Source organism: Otolemur garnettii, unplaced genomic scaffold (genome assembly GCF_000181295.1).
Source record: "Otolemur garnettii isolate 467f Iridium unplaced genomic scaffold, OtoGar3 scaffold00005, whole genome shotgun sequence".
Lineage (NCBI taxonomy): Eukaryota > Metazoa > Chordata > Mammalia > Primates > Galagidae > Otolemur > Otolemur garnettii.
The window spans coordinates 32070399-32095846 of NW_003852400.1; the positions used below are offsets into that span (position 1 = coordinate 32070399).

General features: G+C 33.4%; 1 protein-coding gene across 6 annotated transcripts in view; it reads right to left on the bottom strand.

Moving 5' to 3' along the window:
- The window catches only part of DGKB (diacylglycerol kinase beta), a 694453-nt gene that overhangs the window by 427564 nt on the left and 241441 nt on the right, over window positions 1-25448 (bottom strand). For 4 of the 6 annotated variants that reach the window (XM_012811488.1, XM_023519015.1, XM_012811481.1 and 1 more), the window contains 2 exons: window positions 9668-9700; window positions 1299-1415 (listed from right to left, as the gene is read on the bottom strand). In XM_012811488.1, the coding sequence (XP_012666942.1) occupies window positions 1299-1415; window positions 9668-9700 (150 nt within the window). The remainder of the gene's footprint in view (window positions 1-1298; window positions 1416-9667; window positions 9701-25448) is intronic. The other 2 variants (XM_003782718.2, XM_023519022.1) reach the window with 1 other exon arrangement.

Here is a 25448-nt window from a genome sequence, read left to right on the forward strand (position 1 = left end):
ATGTTTTACTGGATGACTTAATTAGTAAAATTTTTTGGTATCAAAGTTATAGATATATTTCATATTTGAGACCTTTAGTAGAATTTCTAAAAATATAAATATGACTTCAAAAAAGTACACCCTAACTTACTCTTGACAATTGAATTACATACTCTTTAACAAGTATAATAATTTTATCATTCAGAATTCCCTTATTTTATTTTATTATTATTATTTTTTTGGCTGGGGCTGGGTTTGAACCCGCCACCTCCAGCATACAGGGACACCATCCTACTTCTTTGAGCCATAGGCACTGCCCAGAATTCCCTTTTTTTGTAGTTAAGTTTAATAATTATAAAAATTTCTATTCACAAGTTTTTTTAGAAGAACAAAACCAGGCAGTAACTTGCTTATCAATATTTAACAAATTATTTTCAAATTTTCGATGAGATATTCAAGAAAATGAAGAAACAAACATTTGGGCATTGACTACGTGTCCTAAACTGTGCTCACAAACTGAGAAATACAAAGGACTTTTTCTGTAGTATCACAGACAAGATCTATGATGTGTAGTATGATAGAGTAAGCCTACTTTGGTGATTGCTGTCATATTTGGAGTAAGAAATAAAAATTAAAAATGTAATATATCCGTTCTATACAATATCTTAAAATACTAATGGAAAGAAGTGTTATGCTTGATGTCAGAGATCACAGCATAATTTTTTAGAACCTTTAAAAGGTGATTTTGAACTACCTGTATCTCCTGTAAACTAGAAATGTATATGAGGTTTTAAATGTCATTTAAAACTTTGAAATATATAAATAAATTAAAACAAACTATTTATTTTTATTATTCATTCATTTAGGAATAAATGTATTCACACGAATTGGGTTCATTTCCTTCTTTCCTAAAGACATATTTTTGCAATCAAATGACTCTTCAAAATCATATTCATACAAAATATAAGAATATACATATATACAGAGAAAGAATATCTGTAAATAAATATCACATATGTATCTAATAAACGTGTGTATTTAGAGGTAATTTGCAAAAACGTTCAGACTGACAAAAGATCTCTTGCCCATTTGAGTTTAAATGGAGATATCATCACAAATGATTAATCTAACCAGAATGTCATTCTGTCAATCAACGATAAGACTGACAGCTTGACACACTAATAACGTTCTTTCTGAAATAGTCTACTCTGCTAATCTGCACATGAAATAAATGTGTTGATAGCTGCACATATGGCACTTTGCAAGCATAGAAGTAACAAATATAAAAGTTATTAAAATTTGAACTTAAAAAGTAATACCTGAAGGCCTTGCCCATCCACAGTAACGGAGTTGGCTCTTTGCATTTTGTTCTTGTCGGTCATTTTGTTTGCCTGCTGGGGACCACTCTTTTCTTTTTTCACTGTTGCTTGTCTTTCCTGTAAAAATGTTTTATTAAAATATTTTATAGAAATATAATTAAGCAATAATCAACATAAACATACATTGAGTTGTTTTACTAAATGCGACAACTAATAGAAGAGTCTCATGGTTATAAACTTGAGCCCACATTGCTTATTGGAAGTCCTAATGAATAATGTGAAAGCTGTTGCTTTTAATTGGCTCAATACATGTCATAGTTGCATTATTAAAATATGTGTCAGTTAAAGAAACAATATTAAATATAAATGAATTGTATTATCCCTATGTGCCCAATTATGACTTTTTATCTCAAGTTATGAGGGACTACTAAAGTTGACCATTGTCATAAAAAATGGTAATGATAAATATTATAGGATTATAATTTAAAGGGTTTGGTATTGAGTACTAAAAAGAATGCCTATAAGTACAGGCAATATTGCCCAATTCTTAGTGTATGATTGACTATAAGAATTCTATAATACAGAATTCTTATATGATTGAGTTTAAGGTATTATTTATAATAATGATATCCTAGAGCTTAAAACTTGCATTCTATTCCTGCCAATTTCTTTGTTCCCGTGATTAAAAAAAAAGAGAGAGAATTGTCTTCTCCCTGTTTCTATTTCATCTCTTCTCACCCATTTCATATAATCTAACCAACTTCTATCATGACTCCACCCAATCAACTTGTGTTAAATCATCAATAACCTTTTTGTTACCACATCTAATGGTCAGTCTTCATCTTTTCAAAACTCCCAGCAGCATCTGACAGAATTGATCTCATCTTCCTTCTTGAACGCTTGCCCCACTCGGCATCGAGGACACGTCTTTCTCTTAGTTCTCTTCTAACTTCGCTACTTGCTTCCTCTTGGTCTCTATCTTTCATTCCTCCTCCAACTTTGCAAACTATAAGACTTGGCATTTTTCTTGGACTACTCGCCTTCACTGTGTAGCCATGTCTACACGGGCTCCCCAGGTAACTTCATTTATGCCCCAGGCATTCATTTAGTTTTTATGAAGACGTCTAAACATATATTTCTTATTCCAATCTCTTTTTGAAACATAATTCCTATATAGAAATAACCTTTCTATCCCTCCACATGTGTGTTTAAAATGCATAATCCTAAAATATCCAAAATTATTTTTATAATTTCCAGTCTATACCCACTCCTCTTTGAAAGTAAATCACAAACTGGATGATTACTTACCACCTTCATTCTTACATTATTTAAGCTGCTATTGACCTTTTTTGCTGAGATTATTGTAACCATCATGTAATGGATCAATCTTTATCTATCTGTTGTCTCCCTACCCTCAATTCTTTGCACAAAATCACATTCATCCCCTTTTACTCCACTCTAGCTTCACTGGCCTCATTATTGTTCCTTGATCACAACGATCATGCTTTTAATTAAGAGCTTTTGCAATCAGGCTTCACTCTGCTGAAAACATGACCATGGTTCCTTGTGGGACTTAGTTTTTATTTAGGTCTCAGGTCAAACGTCAGAAAGGTTTCTCTAGTACGTTTAGCATCCTTTATGAATATAATTTATTACAACTTGAAATGTTACTTATTGGATTTGCTTAATGCCAGTGTTTCCCCATTTTAATCAAAGTTCCATAAGAAAAAGGACTTTTACAGTTTCACTGTTCTATGTGAGATCCTAGATCAGTGCCTGACAAAAGCCAGAATATATGAATGAAGAAATGATTGAAACTTAACATTAAAACACACACACACGCACACAACTTTTAAAAGAGTACCTGAAGGCTTGTGTTGAGGATTCTTGGGCCATATCTAGGAGTGATTTCAAAAACTGTCGTGATTGATTAGCAATGTCTGCCCGGGGGCTTTAGTGCCATGTATTTCCTATCACATATATTTATTTCCTAGTCCCTATATTTGCTTTGTTTGGGTATCCTTGCAATTTCCACAAGTTAGAAAGTTATTTTTAAGTAGCTTTGAAAGTAAAACTGTTATTAAATACATGAGGGCTAGATAGTTAGAAACTTCTAACTAGTATAGTCCATGGACTTTGCAATTTGATAGTACAGAAATATTGAATAAATTTGGTGTGTGACTGAAAATGGATGGCATAAGATTCTTAAAAATTTAAATCTTTGGAAAATTATGTGCTTCGATATAGGCATCATTTCTGCCAACAATATTGATTTTTTTTCAAGGAAACGCCGCCTTTCAAAACTTGTAAATTACAATATTTTGCACAGGTAATTAATGATATAATGCATACATCGAATTTATCATAGGTTGAGGCTGGCAATCAGAAAGGCTGAGGTGAATCTCATCTCTACTAATTATTATATAACCTGGAGAGCTCATTCTTTTGCAAAATGGAAATAGTGATGCCTATTTCCTAGAATTGTATAGGTTTAACAGAAAACATAGGGCATCCTTAACATGGAGTCCATATTAGAGTATATAGGCCATAAGCAAAAGTTATTATAAATGATATAAAACACGTATACGTCCCTGTTTGGGTGCTCATGGTCATTATACAAAGTATTTTTTCCCAACACATATAGATATGTGCGTGTGTGTTCATACATATATAGACCCAGAGCTATAATTTTACTGGTTGCATTAGGCATATGTTTAAATAGGTTAAATTCAATGTGTATGTTTCAAAACACATGGCTTGTAGTTAGTAGTTCAAAACTTAATGCTGTCAAGGAATATAGCAATAATTCACCCAGGATTCTTGATAACAGGCATCTAAAATATGGAATTGATGTTTTGTAAAAAAAAAAAAAAAAGTAAAATCTATACCTTAATAATTATTCTGCAACATTATCTAACAATTTCCAGTTGACGCTTAATTCATAAAATGTTTAGGTTAGAAGAATTAAATAAAATTGAAGTTGGATAGTTACACTGAACATGAGTGCTTGTACCAGATTATGTATTTATGTACTACTGGAAATTTAATATATGTAAATATATGACTTTAAAGAGCTACCAAGTCACCTGTTAACATTATTTTATTCTTGGCCATGTAGGTAGTTAGGGAAATTCCCATGTGGTATTCTAACAGAGATAGCACTTGATTAACTAGCTTCAGCTGCCCCTCCAATAAGTCATCCTTCTGAGTAAGTTGGGAAAGAGAATAAACAATAGCAAAAAGTAAGAAAAAGAAAAAAAATAATTTTTAAAACTAAATTGAGTCTTCAATTGATGAGGGCATGTTTTTGAAATCTAGAATCATATAAGAGGTACATATTTAGGTAAACTTGAAAATCCTCAGTATATCCATCTGTATGCATATTTTATATTATCTAAAGAAATGAAAATGGTAAACATTCATTTAAACACAAAAACACAAACACTCATGTCAAGAAAACCCCAGTGATTTCTTTGGATTAAAAAAATGCCAGTATAAGGAAAAATGGCAAAAACTTATAATAACTATTTCATGTTTCCTAGGGTTTTTTTGTTGTTACCCTCTTTTGTTATATGTTTATTTCCAACTTGGATAGAAGCTCTTCTGAGTCATTTACTACATTTTATTTAAGCAGCATAGGCCAACAGAGTGGTACATGGATCCATTCTCCTATTTCCATTCGTAAAATCTTATCTTTTTTCCTTTTTTATGTGAAGGATGGGAAGGTAGAAGCAATTGCATCTTTGAAACATTTGCCGTCCGACAGCATTTCACTAGCATGTTTTGGGGGTTAATGAGCCCTGACAGGCAAAGCTCTATAATACTTTAGAGCGTTAACTCCCAATGAGGAAGTTATTGAAAAGTTTCAGAAAGAGCTTATCAACTTTATTTTACAGCAGGATAAAATTGGTCTATGATCAGAAGGGGTCAGTGTTTACCATTTAACCTTCAGGCTCTTTCTTTAAGATTTTGGGCTCTAAAGTACAAAATAAATTACACTGCTATAATGAAGGCAGATTTCCTTCTGTCAGATAAATTCTTATCCTACTCATAAAAAGGAGCTGGAAAATCATTGCTTTAATCAATATAATTTATTCAAACACTGAAAATAGCTACTCTAAAGAAATGAAAGAACATAGAACACCCAACTACATAATATAAAATAGTTATTGATATTTGAGCATTTTCAAATATCAACCATTTGTGTTTGCTATGCAGACATTTTAAATATAGAATTCAGTGTTTTGTGATCCTTAGACTTCATACACAGCACAACAGATCTTAACTGGGAAATATATTGTATTAGAATTCCGAAAAGAATGATCATCATAATAAACAGAGAGTAAAAAATAAAACCAAAAGACCATTCACAGAAAACAGAAAGATGAAATAAATGAAGTAAAATGACTTCATTTTAATATGTGCTCTGATAGAGAGAATCTCTTCCTATATCATGCTGATTCTCAGAGGTAGCGTCTTTATGCACTGGTGAAAACTGCTTTCACGAAAGAGTTGTTTACCACAATCCTTAAACCTGCTGCTATTGATCCCTGGCAAACTATAGGCAGCAAGGGATGATTACCTCAATCACAGGGTTTCTTCCTTTTTGTCCAACCTCAGCATGAAAGACTGGCAGCCGCAATGCACCTCCATTTGTACTAAACCATAAAGGTGCCAACATCTCCATCGCTTAACCCTGGAACTTGCTCCCTGCTACTATTTCCTGCACAACTTGCCTGAATGCAGTCTCGGCCCTTTTTAACATGGGAGCTAGGTCCACGATCATTTCTGAGAAACCCTAGAACTTTCACCCAAGGTATCACATATCACTTTACATAAGATCTCCTTGACACAGAAGCACCACCCTGTTCATCAGGGCTTATAAATATAAAGGTTCTAAGCTCTGAGAAACCATCGTACTAATAGCTGCAAATCTACACCTTCAGTTAATGTGAACTTATTGTGGGATTTGAACATTGAGGGAAAGAAATTCATTTTATAATTGGCAAAGGCTCTAAATCTGTTAGTCGTCCTTGGTAGTTGCTCCAAAAGTACTTTCTGCCTAGCAAAATAGTCTTGGTTTTTCAAAAGACTTTGTCAAATGTTAAACATAAATATAATATAATATGTAGATATAAAGTCTTAGCATTTCTATTGAATTTAGGTAAGTTCTTACTAAAAAGCAAAAAGCAAAAATAACTTTGGGTGAAGTCAATAGTGTGGGCTTAGCGGCCACATCCAAGCTTTGGTTCTTATTTCTGTGCAAACTTAATCAAGGTATTCACCATCACTCACTTACCATGTATTTCACCTATAAAATGAGGAGGTGCAAGTGAAGATAAATTGAGAAAATTGAGATGAAAATACTGGCATAAAATAGGCATTTAGTGGGCGGCACCTATGGCTCAAATCAGTAGGGTGGCGGCCCCATATGCCAGAGATGGTGGGTTCAAACCCAGCCTCGGCCAAAAACTACAAATAAATAAATAAATAAATAAATAAATAATAAAATAAAATAGGCATTTAGTAAATATTGAAAGAATGAATTATATGTATCTATCTATTTATTTATTTTGTTAATAACTTCATCAGAGGTATGCTGCTTAGGTCCTCACGGTAAAGGGATGTTGTAAAGAAGTACTGTATTTACTTTATTATACTTTGGGGGCTGAGTCACCATAACTGGTGGTAGTTATTGTGATGACCTGAACAGTGTCTCTGGGAAGTTGGCAGGCAACAAACAACATGAAACCTAGTTTTAAGGGAATGGAGCTGCTGCCCACTTCCCAACCTTGCAGGCACACTTTGTGATTTGTTTGACCTCAAAGTGATGGTTTTCTTAGGTCATGTCTGAAGTGTGTATTTTCTCCTAGGATAATTTCATACTGAATGTAAACCACTCACAAGATTTTTGTTAAAGAAATCCTGATTGGAGGGAATGAATTTTAAGAATGTAAGCATACATGACAAAATTTACTTTAATTTTTAATATGTGCTAGCTCGTGGTAATACCATTATGAAATAATATTGTATGTCTATATAATGTACATAAAAATTATATTCATTGATATACATATGATTATATGTAAAAACAGATTTTGTATCCAACTGCAACTTCACTGACACTTACTCTCCACTCTCTTTATAAACTATACGACTGTTGGCCACAGTAAGCTGGAGGTTAGGAGCCAGGAGGCAGCTCTTCAATGTTACGATCACTCTCGTTATCTCCTTCTATTGGTTCAGCTAAACACTCAAAATCGTGATTTCTGTGTGGTCCCCAGTCTGTTTATGCCAGTTCCAAGTAAAACTTAATCTTATTATTGTAACTGTAATTTAACTATTAGTCCAACCATTTAATTGTGCATACAAAATGGAAGAGTTGTTTCCAGGAAAAGTAACTTGCATGCTTTCGAAAGACACAGTCATGTCAGCTGGGTGCAGTGTTGTTTTTATGAAGAGTGGTCAGGTTAAGTTTAGACACAACTACTGTGAAAGCTTTGGTAATTAATAACAAACATGAGTATTTTTATACTCACAATGCTTCACAGATGTCTTTTGCTTTATTTACACTTTAAAACAATAAAAACTGAGCATTGTGGGTAATAACACTATTCTATACGCAAGAACGGCTATATACCACTTCTAATAAGAAAATCTGTCCTCATGGAAAAGTCCTCGATCCCAACCCAAAAGTATAGCCAATGAATATATATTTGCATATTTCGAGTTTAGTTAAATGTTTAATGTATGTATATATCTTTCTACATGTTCTCCCACATACATATTTTCAGTTAACCAAAGAGCAACTGTTCCTGATGGTAGAACATAAGGTTTCTTATCTCTGTGTGTGTATATATACGTATATTCACACACTAGCTCATGCATATATCCATACATGGGCTTAAGGAAATTTCTGAAACAACATGGTTAAAAAAAAAAAAAAAACTCATACAGTGATTTTCGGGGAAGTGGAAAGTATAAGCTATTATAAACCAGTATTTCTTTCCAGAAAAATAAAAAAAATTGCATAACTTTCGAAAACTATATATTAGGACATAAGTGATTTCTTAAAAAATGGAAAAAAAGAAGCATATTGTGAAAATAAAAATAGATCTATTTATTCAATATCTATATACAGGTTTAAACCTGGATGTGAAAAAAGAAAAAACCTGGATGTGGGAAATCTTTTCAGATTTACAAATCTTAAGAGAAATTTAAAATCTCAAATGCAGTGCCTATATTCATTTGGTGGGCTTATAATTGGGACAAAAATAAACTCAAGAACATGAAAATATAAAATTAACTTCCCCACAAATAATTTGATAAAATGATCAACTTTTCTAATGCTTTTGTCACTTGAGTGCGTAATTTAACATCTCTTTTATAATTATGATAACAATGGTATTGACTCATTTAAAGAATTCAAAATCAATTCAACATTTCCTCTGATTTAAAAAAAATTATACTTTAAGCATTTCTCTAAGCATATTTGCAAATATAACTCTGGTTAAAAGTTAGAAGTTTTTTAGTTTAATGAGGAAGTCCATAATGTTTTCAAAAGTATTTTTTATTGGGGCAGAAAAAGAGGTTATTACAGTTTTGTGCAAGTATGTAATCCTCTAAATAAATGTATACCTTTATGTAGTATTACTATATTATAAATAATATTTTCCTAAGCAAGCAGGTTCAAATCAAAATGTTAAGGAAAACAACACCATCTGGGCATTTCCTATAGAGATAATAACAATTGAAGAGTCTATTGTCACAGAACAATGTGGAAGCTTTGCTTCACTAATGCAAAGGTTAAGCTAACAACTGAAAATAAATGTGGTAGTGATTCTAACATTTATTTTCAAAAGAAAAGTGATTTGTTCTGTGACTACATTTTATTCCAGTGACTTTTTATTTGGAGGCATGATTAATGGATTTGAACTCTTTACAGTGATGGGCACTTAAAAGAGAGCTTGCTTCTCAACATACTACCCTTGAAACTTACATTTCGATGGCTCAAAAGATTAATCATTTTGGATTCTCTGCAATGTATTTATATTTTAACAGGACAAATAAGAATGACACTATTTTTGGTCAAAACTCTTTGCCATGTAAGTTTTATTTTTGTCTGTCTACTCTGGGTCTCCTAACTTCTTATTTTCCTAATGCTTATTGCAAATGTAGATTAGACTCTTTTTAAGTCTGTCCCATCACTGAAAATATGAAGATTATTTTGCCAAATATCAGAGATGGGGGAAATCAAATATGAAAATGAATAGTAGTAGGTTACTGAGACAGCCCCAAATGTTCTTTACAACAATGTAAAAGGCAGAATGACCTATAATGGTAGTGTGAAAATCTTTACGCTTACGCACCTCAGGAACTGAACCTCCTGAAGTGGGCAGAGTCTGTTGGAAAAGAGAAGTTCATAATTAAAGCTGAAAAAAATCGAACTGAAAACAAAATATCAATAAGGTTCTTATATCACTATAGTCCTGTAAAATAAACAAATAAATTCAAAATACATTTCTTTGATATAAGTTTTTTCTATTTCCTTAAATAAAAGAAACAAATATATATTTTTTCATTAAATATGAAATGTTCTAATTCAGAGTGGGTTAGGTTGTGAAATTATTTATCCAAGATACAACTTGATCTACTCAACGTACACAGGCCTCTATACAAATTTAATATGTCACATTTCTATTTTGGAAGAAGATTTCATCTCCAAGTTCCATTATTCCTCATAAACAATTCCCAGTACATTTTCATTTGCCCCTTTTCTCATCCCTCTTGCCACTTTCCAGTCCAACCCTCATTCCCTCCTAAACATGGTCATTGTCTTTTGGATGAAGACAGAGTTTATGGCACATGTTTTATTCTGTGAGACTCTGGAAATAAGAAGAATCCATTAATCTTGGTAGAAGAAAATAAGTGGGAAATTTTTACTTGAGAGTAACTAAAGAGTATCCGGTTACTATACTGATGCTGGCCTTCCTGGCTGCATTTTCATTTACGTGACACCACTACTATCTTTCTGCATCACCTTGGAAAGGTTTGTCTAGTGACCAGAAACCGAGAAAAGGTTATTGTCAAAAGCCTGCATTTTGTGAGATTTAGAACATAAAAGACAGATTTAGTAGACTAGTTGACTAATCACACACACACACACACACACACACACACACACGCACAATGCTACATAAAGATTTACTTTGGCTGGGGAAGAGGACAGTTATAGAGGAGTTCTTAGACATTTGTGTGTCCCTCGTAAGGAGGGAGTACTCAGTATATTCCATTTTCCTTCCCAGGTGGGGAAGGAAAAATATACGAAGATACATGAAGATATATGAAGAAGAAGGGTCTGGGCGGCAGTAGATCCACAAGATAAGTTTGGAAATGTGAGAGCACAGACCTTTATCCCGTGCCCTGGAGAACTCAGAAAAGCAGGAAGAACCAAAAGAATCACACGGTGTTCACCCTCACAGAGTGATGGACCAGAAGGAGCCAAGGCACCCAGAAGTAACTCTGAAGGGAAAGAGGTTCAGGGAAGCCCTAGAAAAAATTCATGTGTCCATAAATACAACTCTATTTAAAAGGTTTTTCCATATTTAAAGTAGAAAATCCTGCAACTGTGAATTTTTGGTCAAAAGAAGTCATGAATTCTAGGAGTATGAATTCTGGCCCAATATCCCATTGACAGGAGAATCTGAGGGAAGAACTGTTGTTGTTTTAAAGATGTAATGACGACTTTTGGTTAACATTCACTGGAAGCTTTTTGATTTCTTCTTGACTCCTGAGTCCACATCAGCCTGCGTAACACCTAGGATAAGGGATGGTAGGCGGAATGCTTGTCCTAGTTTTTATCTGGGCAAGTTCTGTACTGTTTGCCACTCTTACCAAGTTTTCCTCAGTTTTATGGTGAAGCTTAGGATCTGAAGAAACATGACAAGGCAGGAATATAAACCTTCCATCTTTATCTTAATCTATAAATATTTGTTCTCCTTCGATGCCAGATCAGTGTCTTATCCTATGGGTCCTGCATCGTGGACTCAGGAACCTCTCAGAGACTTTCAAACAAAGACCCTCCTCAAGCATCCTCCAGAGCCTGAGTCATAGATGCATCCTATCTTGGAACACTACATGCTTGCTGTGTGTGTGTCCGTAGAGAGGAAAGCTTTGGAAAGACAAATAATTTAATAAAAAATAATAATAATAATTTGGAAAAAAAAAAGAATCATGTTTACGTTAATGTTCAGAATAACAGCCAAATGTATTGAAAGAGCCTCAGAGACAGCAGGGCCCACCCCCACGTTTGCCACAAATAAATAAATAGATAAAAGCTACAAAAAACATTTTGGGGAATAATTGTAGACATTGAAATATGGGCAAGGTAATGACTGATATTAAAGGTTTATTGTTAATTTTCTTAGGCACAAGTATAGTAATGTCATTGTATCAAAAACTGCCCTTAATCTTAGGAGAAAGCTGCGGAAGTGTTTAGGATGTAGTGTCATGCTATGTGCAAGTTTCTTTTGAAAAACTTCCCCTTGATAAAATATATATTATATATGCACGTCCGATTCTGTGTATACAATCCACATGTACATACATGATACTACATATATATTTTATTAAGGTGCATATTTTGAAAAGTAAGTTGTACATATTCTAACAGCTGTTTCCAGCCTGTGGGTTGCGACCCCTTTGGGGGTTGAATGATCCTCTCACAGGAGTCACCTAACACCATCCTGCATAGCAGATATTTACATGACGATTCATAACAGTAGCGAAATTACAGTTATGAAGTAGCAATGAAAATAATTTTATGGTTGGGGGTCACCACAACATGAGGAACTGTATTAAAGGGTCGTAGCATTAGGAAGGTTGAGAACCGCTGCATAATGCCGAAATTATGTACAAATATTTCAACAGTAAAATGAAAACACAGATATTATCTCAATGAAAACAACAAAGCTTCTAGAAGTTTAGGAGAGAAGGCAGGAGGTTGGTAGAAGAGAAATAATAGGCACTATTTTCATGGAAACTTAGCGCTTTCCTTTTAAAATAAGTAAATATAAATAAATATCTAGACAGCTGGTAAAGACGAGCAGAGAGAGACGGAGAGGGAACTATTAAAGATAAATGATAAACAAGGGGTTTCACAGAATGCGGTATTTTGGATGGGCAGAAACCCATATAGACGGGTATTGCACTCATCCCGCTGTGTTCACGTGGGTGAGTGTCTAATGACAGAGAAACAAGGTATGGGTTTGCAGCAACAGAGATCTCCAGTCACAAAACCTACAGGGGCCAAGAAGATAATACAAATGACTGAAAAAGACCTAAAGTCACAGCAAGGACTATGTATGCCATGATGAATCATGAACAGCTCATTTTAAGGCGCTGCCACTTTGCCACCTCGGGAGTAGAGAGTTGGTAACTTACGGCTATCCACGTACTCATGTTTGGAAGCTTCCTCTTTCTCAGAGCAGTAGAGCTCTGGGTTATCTACTATTATCTACTGAGTACAAGTGAGGTTGGCAGAGAGGTGGTGAAATGAAGAAGGTAATGAAATAAATACTTCTTACTACTTCTCTGGGAAGGAAAACGCAGTTGAGTAAGGATGAAAACAGGATCAAGCAAAATTGAGTGCCCTGCTGGGGCTAGAAGTTAGAAGAGAGAGGAGTCACCAGCCCTAAAAGTTTTCTGATGTAATTCTCAACCCCAACCCTCTGAAAGCAACCCTGCAGATTCATTCCAAGAACAGAACAATAGAAATATATGAGTTCACTTATAATCAAAATGTGTTGGTAAAAAGAAAAAAATGTGTAGGTAAAAAGTATATATAAAATTAGCATGTCCATCATTAGTTTATTCCTGAGCTCCAATAAGAAACCCATGGTATGTAGTTTAAGAAAAAAAAATAGCAAGTTAATAGACAACAAATTCAGATACTATATTACTTCTTTTTTAACTTTCCTGTACATAATTTTTAAATATCAAAGATGAGCAGAATAAATGTTTTAGTTTTTTGAAAATTATCCTGAGTGCATGATTCTAAATGTAATATATTTTTAATCAGAATTTAATAAAAAACTGTATATTTTTATTTAATCTGATGTGAGATGTGACTACAGAGGAATGTGATTGATTTTATTTAATTGGTATCTTTTTAATATGAAATAGAATGCACAGTACAGATAATTAGTTTAAAAGATGCATTTGCCTTCAGGGCACTTATTAAGTTCAATCTAATATCAAAGAATTTTTAAAAATCCTATTATTCTTAAGTATTAGGATATCTCTTGTCCTCATATTTTCTAATGTGTAATCATTTTAAATTGACAATTTAATCCAAATTGTCACAGAACAAAGAAAAATCTTTGGTGGAGATTATTGGAGATTTGACTTAGTTAAAATGTAATAAGAGCACGGTACTCGCATTAAAATGATCATTAGTTATTTCAAGACTACAGTCAAATTAATAAAATCATAGTTAATATCTATATGAGAGTGTTTATATTTTTGAGAAATTGCTTTCACATTTATTGTCTAATTTAATCCTTTCACGAAACCGAGACACCTAATTTTTCAGACTAGGGAACCAGAAATGAGGAAGGTAATAACGCGAGCAACAGAATATTTCTGCCCTAAACTCAGGTTCTATTCATTCAAAAACCATCAGTTGCAAGAAAAAACTTGTAGTCCTTTTTTTAGCCATACGCCATTTTTAAAAGTGATTTGGAAATAATTTTTAAAATATTGATGAAGAACAGAAAATATTTAGAAAGCACTCTCTGTATATTTGTTTTTTCTGAAAGAACTAGCTGGAATATCAATCCTGATTAATTTAATGTAAGAACTTCCAGTGCAGTAGTCAGCTTCCAGTGTTCCATATAAAACTATTGTAGATAGCTTAGTTTCCTTTATATACAGTTGAGCATCTCTGGCTTCAAAAAGAAGTGAGAGACAGGCAGAAAATCAGGGTTGGGAAAGGAAAAATTGTCTTCATAAAGTGGCACACTGCCACATGTGGAGAGATGAAGTTGTCCCTCTCTCTCATGTGACAATCAAATGTACTGAGAGCATCTCTAGGATAGGAAAACTGAATATAGTTTTGGTTTTCAAGAATTTTATTTTCATATTTCAGTTTCATATATTTTGTTTACAGTTTAAGATTTTGTGGGTCCTGAAGTGTGGACATACACACAGAGGAACACAATGCAAATTCAAAAATGAGAGATGGAAATGTTTTCATACGACTAGTGTTTATCTTAGCATATTTAATAAAAGATTATTGCAGGTAATTCAATCAAAATGATCATAAGTGGTTTTATTTTCCACTGGCACTCTGACGTATTAATTCATATCTAGCTATCAAAAATAAAACTGTTTAAAAAGTACGCATATTTTCATCTTGCCAAGGGTTCCTGGCCTGACCACTTATCACCTGAGTCAAGTTTTTAAACTTGTATTAAAACAGAAATTTAATGACAAAAACGTTTGTAGTTGTGGTTATTTCAGGATACTTAACCTATAATGGTTCACAAAAATATTACATTCTTACTCTAATAAATATGCACTCAATTTCACAGAGTTTTGTCTAATGGCTACTGCACATAAGGAAGTATGAGGGTCACTCTATTCTGTCTCCCTCAAAATGGCCATTTGTGTGTGTCTAGAAAATAAATACAAAGGAACATTTCGGAAAAGTGCGTCTAGTGCAATGGACGTTTGAAACCTTGAGGGGCACCAAGCTTTTCAACCAAATTGTTAAGAATTTATAGAGCTATACAAATCATTTCGGTCATGGACTTCTAAATAGAAAAGCATTCAAAATTGAACTAAATGTTAAAGTAATACAAATTAAAACCATTTTAATGGTATTGTTTTATCTACTTTATTAGCTGTCAAAAGCATTCATTAGAATGAATAACAGCTACTCTACTTAGCTTACCTTAAAGTCATTAGACGTCAATATGGTTAAAGAATTGTCTTCAATTTATTTTTAAGTTGCAACATACAGTAAAAAGATTCCTGTATTTATACACTTATAAAATGATTTTAAAAAGACTGTTTACCCATTTAGCCCTATTTTTTGATATATTCTATACTCTTCTCTATTTACTATTTTCCTCTACCTTTGCTCTTTTGTTTCTCATTTATTCCTTTAGTTTTTATTTTTTTGGACAGAGTCTCACTTTTTCACTCCCGGGTAGAGTGCTGTGGCATCACAGCTCACAGCAACCTCTGACTCTTAGGTTCAAGTGATCCGCCTACCTCAGCCTCCCAAGGAGCTGGGACTAGAGGCACCCACCATCAGGCCTGGCTATTGTTTCCAGAGTGGGTCTTGTTCTTCCTCAGGCTGGCCTTGAACTCCTGAGCTCAAATGATTAGATCCACCTGCCTCAGCCTCCCAGCGTGGTAGGATTACAGACATGAGTCACCTTGTCCAGCTCAAGAATTCCTTTTCTGAAATGCTCATCTATGTCCCCTCAATTAATTCCATGCATTACCAATTGTTGGCAACTGCAGCATGAACATGCAAAACATCTTTGGAACATGGGACATCCAGTGAAGCAGCTATCGCTTTCCCTGTCACTTGCAAGTTGAGTGATTTGCAGTAATCTTAATTTCACTAAACTTCACTTTCCTCACACTGTCACTGGGTGTGATAATTATACTTATCTGCAAGAATTAAAAAAAAAAGTCTGCTACATTTACATTCTCAATAAATGCTTAACAATTTTATTAGCAATGACACAAAAATGATTCCTTTAGTTTCCACTGCCTGCTTGAGAATCAGCAAGGAAGAATGGGTTACCTGTGTTCTTCTGCAATCATTTTGTTGCTGATAACTAGATAGGAACCAACACATGTGTTTTTAATGAGAACAACTATGTTGAGGCTTTTAGAAGAGAGAAAGAACGAATGAGACAGGAGGGGAGAGAAGAGATCAAACAGAGAAAGCAATGGAGGAAAAGAGAGAAAATTGGGGATTAGATTAAAGGAAGAACCAAATCCTCTCTGCTATTTCCGTCCATCCTAGATGCTAATCCTTTGCACAGTCTGAGCAAAGAAAACAGTGGAATTTAGGTGGGATCTGATATTTAGAGCAACTGTCCTCAAAGCATATTTAAAAATGAAGCACGTACATTTTATTGACTATTTATTTGAGATTTTTTAGATCTCATTTAGATAATTAATAGATTTCTGAGTTTGTTTTTTTGTGTTATGTTTGGGATAGGTCTGAGTGCAGTTAGTGATATGAAAAAAAAAACCTCCTACAAAAAACTTAATATAACTGATTAATATCTACCCCTTATGTACACAAAATTAATCTATAATAGTTCCTATTATTGTTTCTCTCTATAAAATATGAGCTATTTCTAGATATATATTATTGTAAAGCTAGCATACATACTGCTGCTTCCTAGAATATAAAAGTATTCTGGTAGGTAATGAAAGTATATTAGTAATAATATTTAGAATTAGAGCTTAGTTTTCTTTTTGATCATCCTTGGAAGAGACATTGAATTTAAAAACAAAGAGGTTGTAATAGAATTTGTTCTAATCCTTTAGTCCTCTAAATATCCACTGATCTCATGCCAAAGTATATTCTAACCAGGTTAAAGTCCAATTGTGTACTCACGTTAGGCTAAGATTCAATTGAGTTAAAATTTTACACTGACTGCCAGTCAACCTTATCATGAACTTTCATTATGTGCATGTAATTAATTGGGTCCAATGAACAATATCAGTACTGAGTTATAGTCTCTTTTCCCCCGACCATATAATTAGAATATAATTACCCACAGGATATCAGAATGATGCAGAACCTTTCCTCTAAATGCGCCCTCATTAGGAAACAAGTTTCAATGTACATTTATTCAATCAGTGTGAATTAATTAAAATGTTACTGAAATAAAGGAGGGTAGCAATAAAGAGTATCTGACAGCTATTAAGAGACTATCACTTGAGATCTGCATGCACGGTTTATATTTAAACCCATTTAGCTCCAACAGGAACTCTGCCATGCAATGATACATATGTCCAATATGCTGGAAAATCTGAGTAAATGAACCTGTGTTTGTCATCATTTGAAAAATCATGTAGTGGCCATGACTACAAAATCTTTAAGAATTGGATAGGATTCAAAAGGGCCCACTATTCTCTGATAATTCCAGAAAGATATCAGCATCAGATAGAATATATTGGTGGATAAAAATCACTTCTAACTCAGTGTGTCCAGGCAATTATTTGATCATCCTACACTCTCATACAAGGACTACAAGTCAGGTAATATACACGATGACAAGGGTTAGTAGACAATGGTTTAAATAAAACAGATTTATAAAAGCACCAATTATTTTTGCCTTTTCATAAAATGGCCTGAAATAATTAAGCCATCTCAAGTTATTTCAACAGCATATTTTCTTTAAGCAGAATGTTTGCAAGCACCTAAGAATGCATAAGATTACACCACGAATTCAGATTATATAAAACATGGTAAAAAAATAGTAAATGCATAAAGAAGCTAAATTCATATGATGCATATCTCCCAAGAAATTTCTGATTCATGTAAAAACATTCTACCCAAGAGCTATTTATCTTTGTTTCTCCAGTACCTGGTCTACACTCATATTAGTAAACATATATTCAATAAATAAATAATCCTCAGACAAAAAATACTCAGCATTAGTCAAGAATACTGTAAGAAACTATAGCTTACAATATTCAAAAAGCTGTATGTAAAAAGTCAGATATCTCCATATTTTCAAGCTTTCCATATGATCACATCTTCCTCAGTAATGTGTAACTTTAGAAAAAGATACTATACAACTTAGTTCTGACACTCAAAATTTGGCATTCATTCTTAAAAATCGACATGCACCTCTTTATAATATAAATTCTGAATGAGCACTGAGATAAAGGAGGACATCTACAAATTGTTCATTTTCATATGTTCTTTAGAAGCAAATTCTGGCCAGTTTTAAGTCATTGCATTTTTCTCAAGTATTTTTAACTCCTTAAGATTACATATTTTAAAATGTTTTGAATGCCTGTTGTATTTACATTCTGTTATAATGTTCAACTCAGATATTATACTGGTTTTGGTGGAAACCAAAACGGAGGGAAATAGTGGTCCTATCCTGTTAAGCAATCACAAAGTGTTGATTTATTTTTACCATAACATTTTTTTATAATTTCAGTAATAAAGATGCAGTTATAGTTTACTAAAAATGTTACATTTGAGTAGCATTCACTAACATACCACACTGAGGGTAATTACTACAAAAAAAGGAAAAAACAAGAACTTCTAAATCATATAGTGTGAATATTTTTAAAGCTCCCTTTTACAATAAACATCAATTTTTGTTTTCTAAACTATACTAAGAAGAGTAAATATTAACAATATTGTACATAGGAAGACTAACTTGCTTAAGCTATATCTAAAAATCAGATTTTTAAAATGTAATTTAATATCCAGAGGAAAAGATTGTGAGTCCACTCAGAATTCTGAAAACGTTTCCTTTGAATTCTCTACTTTACAGTACTTTTTTACATGTGAGGCATTTCATAGTGCCATCTATTGGATATTTTGTATAACTGCAACAACATGACAAGTGCAAGCTTTTCAGAATTTAATTCTAACTATAAAATGCTGCAAGAGTCATTCTAGAAACTAAATACAATGCTCATTTGACATCCACTAATATACTTCATCATCACACATTTTAAACTTAAAATTATTAGCTTGAAACAATAAAATTTAATAATCATGAGTTACCAGTGATCTTTAAAATATAAGCCATCTTGTCTCATATCCATTTTAAGTTTTACTTGATATATGTGTTAGTGTCTGTTACATTTTCTTCCTTGACCCAGAAACACAAGTGGTTATTTAAGGGAATAAGAAGAGCTGAATAAATATTGTTCATTCACTCAGGAAATAGTACTTGTTGAGCATATTGTCTGTGTCAAAATCACATTAGGCACTCCGGGTAAATGGGCAAGCTCTTTGTTGTAATAGGCACGATGATAGTTCTGTCCAATGAGTGCAGGGACAGTTTCACATTTTAAATTCAGTTTCTGCTTTGTTGACTTTGTGGCCTCTGTGGGACATCTGAGAGGAATTTACCACAGGAAGTTGAGTACTTTGATCTACATGGGTATGGGGAAACAAGTGTACAAAGATGTATTCAAAAGTGATAGTTGTAGGAATGAGTTATAGGAATGAGATGGTGTAGAGCATGACAATAGAATTTAACCAAAAATAAAAGCCTCCTAAATATTTAAAAATGGAAAGAGGGCTGGGAATTCAGCAATATTGACAAAGTGTGACAAGAAAGGTGAAAAGAAAACTAGTAGAAAGGCACCCGATGAGTGTTACAGAATGTGAGAGGAAAGAATTTCAAACGGTGTCAAACACCATGGAGAGTTAAAAAAAAAAAAAAAAAAAAAGAAAGAAAGAAAGAAAGAAAGAAAAAATCACACTTGAAAAGTGTCTCTAATAGACGCTATTGGTACCCAAAGCTGTTCCCTGCCTACCTTCAGAGAACCCATCACCAGCTGCCATGAGTGTGAACACAGAGAGCTCCTAGCTATTGCTATTTCCTGAATAATTATTCTTTGCTCACAGCTAATGATTGAATGAATGATATGGGTTAAAAATGGGCTGTCTCCTTGCTTTATGTTAGGAACAATCTTATGATATGATTTTTGCTCCAAAGCCCCAAAGAAAGTCAGGCCAAGACTAAACTACCCCTTTGATCACTTCCTTGCAAGCAGTTTGCCTCCTCCTGTTTCGGCTCTCCTCCTTTCTTTAACGATCATTTGTCACTCCATAAATCATACAATGCTAAATTCCTGTTCACGCTCTGCTCTTTGCAAATCCAACCTGAGAGTGCGCAATTAGATTTAGTAAGGATGGCAAGAGAAGTTTTAGATCCATTTTATAGTGAGAAGTTAGATTAATGTAGTTTGAAGAGGAAGAAAGGAATTTGACATAGGATATCTACACACGTGGATATATTAATGCATACTCATGGCTATGTGAAGAGGCAGACGGGAGTGAGATCCATGTACACACACAGGACATAGAATTGCACAGGAGAATGTTTAATCAGCTCTTTTCTGGCATGAGTTCTACAGCACATGAGAGTACAAATGAAACTGGACTTCTGGACACTAATCATAATTCTGTTAAATGCTGATTTACCTAATGATTCTGAATTAAATGTCATCTGAGTCATTTTTCTGTTGTAAAGGAATAAATATATTATTAAAGATTGGAACAAATTCTTTGAAAGGAAAAAAATGGAAAGTTGTAAGAAAGAGAAGGTAAAGAATGAAAGAAATCGGAAAATGATAGGCATTGATGATTCAACCATGTTGAAAACATGGTAACCAAATGAAATAACTTGAAAATATTTGTGGTTGGAATGAAATAAAAGTAACTTAATAAATAATAGAACACTAGGTATAGAGCTGTATTCCTTATGTATTTGAGTTTCCTTGGGCCGACAAGATAGAACAGGTCAAAGCTCTAGAGAGCATTAGCAACAGAATTTCAAATGCTAGATTTTCATCATTGGGACTGGACAGCAAAGAATGGTCACAGAGACCTCAACAAAACTATCATTATTTTGCAAATAAGGGGAACACAGGTTGAACTAAGAAGCTGAGGCAAGAGTGAGTCAGAGATCACTGTATTATATAGGAAATTGATATATGAACCAAAAGTAACATATGGATTAATTGTTCCTCAGATTTCAAGTAAAAGTTGAGAATAAACATGCTATATTTAATAGTAAAACAAAGGAAATCATGTACATAAATGCTTTATGATCACCACCATTTCAGAGGAATCATTAAAACCACAGCGTAGGAAGGTGGAATTTATGCTTAAACATCTTGTAGTGGTTAAGGGAGTCTGGTTAGCAATAACTTACAGAATAACATAAATAATTCATCAATATATAATTCATTTCTTAACTTTGACTCTAACATATGAAGTCTGTCAATTAAGTTTAGAATCCCATTCTAGAAAAAGTACTATATACCTCATTGCTAAATATCACTACAGTCACCTTCAAAGTACTCCGCTAGTCAATCCTTCATAGGAATTTTGGAACTTTTTTTTTTTGAAATTACTATCAGAGTGTCATTATTACCCTCCATGTCCTAAATGTCATCCAAGGGTTTTCCTTTCAATATTTCCTTTATCTTAAGGTAAAGAAAAGTCACTGGGGGCCAGATCAGGTAAGTAGAGAGGGCGTCCGGTTATTTGTTAACTAGCTAAAAACTCCCTCAAAGTGTCATGTGAGCTTATGCACTGCCATGATGCAAGAGTCATGAGTTGTTGGTGAAAAGTTTTAGTACAAATTCATACTGAAAAGTCCCTCCGATATCAAAAAAGCCCAGCATCATTGTTTTGATTCTTGATTTGGACGGATGGAACTTTTTCATCATGGAGAATTAGCCGACCTCTATTGTACACTTTGATGCTTTGTTTTCAGGTTTGTATTGGCACACCCGGGTTTCATCACCAGTGATAACATGGCTCAAAACATTACTTTGCTTCTCCAAAAGGTCTTGGTAAATTTCCACTCTTATTTGCTATTAGCTCTCCTGAGACCATTTTGCACACATCTTTCTCACATCAATATTTTCAGTTAAGATTTTCCTAACTGTTTCTCTATCATTGTTTACTTGGTGTGCTGTACAGTTAGCCAATGATTTTGATGCACAATTCAATGAACTTTCACAACATTTCGTCACTTCTGCTCGTTACTGGCTACCCTGACTGCTGTCATTAGCAATGCTTTCTCTTCCTTCAGAACAAATGTTTAATCCATTTATACACTGCCATTTTCTTCATAGCATTATCCCCAGAAACTTCGACTAACATGCCCCTGATATCACTTTCACTTTTGCCAACTTTAACAAGAAATTTAATTTTTCTTCATTGCTATAACTCAAGGGCATGCAGAAATACCCTACAATGATAATGAATGCCTCTCAGCAAAACACTGCCACACATTGACATGAACATAACTGTGAGCTGCTGTAACACCAAGGTTCTGAAACATTACCAAGTTGTTTGTACAGTGCTGCCAAAGTAAGCACATGGTGGCAAGTTTGCAAACTTAATTGTCAGACCTTATATATAGTACTTTGTTTGGTTAACTCGATTTATAAAATATTTAGCTTTTAATATATTTTAATTTCTCTTGGGATAATGATACCTTACAGCTATGTGTTTAACATTTCTGGACACCATTAATGTACAACTAGAGGCATCCAGAACTTACCTCCTTTACAAAGAAAGATAAAAACAGCAAGCAAAACACCAGATGTTGCATATAGCATCTAAGGAATAACACTGAAATTTAGTAAGAAAGTGACAAAGACCCTCTAAGACGCAGAACTCAAGGCAACAGAATGCTATCAAATATAGAACACTATCATACACCTCAGGGAACTAGAAAACCAAGAGCAAAGCCAACTCATAAGTTTTTGAAGGAAAGAAAGACCAGAGTAGAATTAAATAAAATAGAGACTGAATGAAATACAAATGATCAATGAAAAAAAGTTTGATTTTGGAAAAGATATACAAAATTGACAAGAGCTAGACTAAGTAAGACAAAAAGAGAAAGTATGCAACTAAATAAAAATTTAAAAGGAAGATTTTACAATTGATACCATGCAAATACAAAGAATCATTAACGGGTATATTGGAAAACCTAGAGGAAATTAATACATTTTTGGAAAGCACATAACTTAGTAAAATTGGAGCCAGGAGAGAATAGAAAATCTAAATAGACCGATAATAAGTAACAAGACTCAATCAGACATAAGACGTCTCTTAACAACAACAACAACAAAAAGCTGGCACCAGATGACTTTATTACTGAATTCCACCAGACTTTTAAAGATGACTTAACATCAATTCTGCTCAAATTATTCCAAAAAAACTGAAAGGGATAGAATTCCTCTTCCTGACTTCTGGCCGCCATTATCTTGGCACCAAAAGCTGAAAAAAGACAAAACAACATGGCAATAATCTACAGGCCAGTATCCCTCATGAAAATAGATAGAAAAATTCTTGATAAAAAACCAGCAATCTGAAAACAACTGCACAGCAAAAGATAATTCAACATGACCAAGTGGGATTTATCTGAGAAATGCTTAAATGATTCACATATATAAGTCAATAACTGATACACCATATTAGCAAATTAAAAGAAAAAAAAATACAGCATCCTAATAGATGCAGAAAAAAGCATTTGATAAAATTCAGCAATTCTTCCTCAAGAAGCCCATCATCAAATTATATATAGAGGGAAAAAATATCAACACAATAAAGACTATAGATGATAATCAAGGAAAAGTTGAAAACATTTTCTCTAAGAACTGGAACAAGACAAAAATGCCCACTTTCACCACTCTTGTTCAATATAGTACTTCAAGACCCTCCCGAGTAATTAAGCAAGAAGAGAAATAAAGGGCATATAAATTGGAAAATAAGTAATGAACTTGTCCCTCTTTGCAGATAACATATAGAGAAAAATCTAAAGATCTCATAAAACAAAATTAGTATTGATAAACAAATTCAGAATAATTGCTGCAAATAAATATACCAAAATCAGTAGCAATTCTATTCACTAATAAGAAATCAGCTGAAAAAGAAAGAAAGCAATCTCATCTGTAATAGCTAATAATTTTTTTTTAAGTTAAAAAAAAAAAATAGCAATATATTTAGCCAAGGAGGTGGAAGAGGTCTACCAGGAAAACTATAAAACCCTTGTGGAAAAAAAAATTGAAAAGAACACAAGAAAACTGCAATATCTCCCACGTTTCTTCATGGATTATAAGAATTAATATTGTCAATATGACTATGCTCATAAAAACGATCTGCAGATTCAATGTAATCCTTACCAAAATACCAGTGACATTCATTATGGAAATAGGAAAAACACAATTTTAAAATTTCTATGGAACCACAAAAGATCCCAAACACTCAAAGCAATACTGAAAAAAAAGACATATACTATCTGCCTTCAAAATATAGTACAAAGTGCAGCAGTAATCAAAAGAGCGTGATATTGGTGTAAAAAAAAATACAGAGACCAATAGAACTGAATCTAAAAAATTAATAAATCCACAGATTTATTCCAATTCATTTTTAAAATATAGGCTATAAGAACACACTTTGGGGAAAGGACACCTTTTTTAATAAATAAGAAAACTGGATATCTATACATAAAACAATAAAACTAGAACCTTACCTCTCAGAATATAAAAAAAAAAAAATCATTGCAAAATGGCAACTTAAAGGCAAGACCTGAAACTATAAAACTACTAGAAGAAAATATAGAGGAAAGACTTCAGGACATTTCCCTAAACAAAAGTTTTGTGAGTGAGACCATATACGGAAAGGTAACAAAGACAAAAATAAACAAGTGAGAAAGAAGCAAACTGAAAAAGATTCTACAAAGCAAAGGAACAAGCAGTAGAATGAAGAGACAGTCTGTAGACTTGAGAGGAAATATTGGTAAATTGTTCATCTGACAAGAGACTAATTTCCAGAATACAAAATAGCTCAAATAACAACAACAACAAATCCAATTATCCCATTAAAAATTTGCCAAAGGATCTGAAATCAAATTTCTGAAAATAAGATCTACAAATGGCCAACAAACTTGCTTGGTATTATGAAATCTTCAACGTCACTAATCATCTGGAAAATCCACCTCAAAACCTTTATGGAATATTATCTCACTCAATTAGAATGGCTATTATCAAAAGCACAGAAAATAAGAATTGCTGGTAAAGATGGAAAGGAAAGGACACTCTTATACATTGTTGGCGAAAATATGAATTCATACAATCGCCACAGAGAACAATACAAATATTCCTCATAAAGCTGAAAATGGGAATCACCATTTAGTCCAGCAATCCCAACACTGAGTATTTATCCAAAGGATAGGAAACCAATAACTGCACCACCCATGTTCATTGCAGCATTATTCACAATAATTAATATATGCAAACAACCTGGGTGACAAGATGAATGACAAGGGAACACTATTCAGCCAATTAAAAAGAATGGAATCTGTCATTTGCGGAAATATGGATGAACCTGAA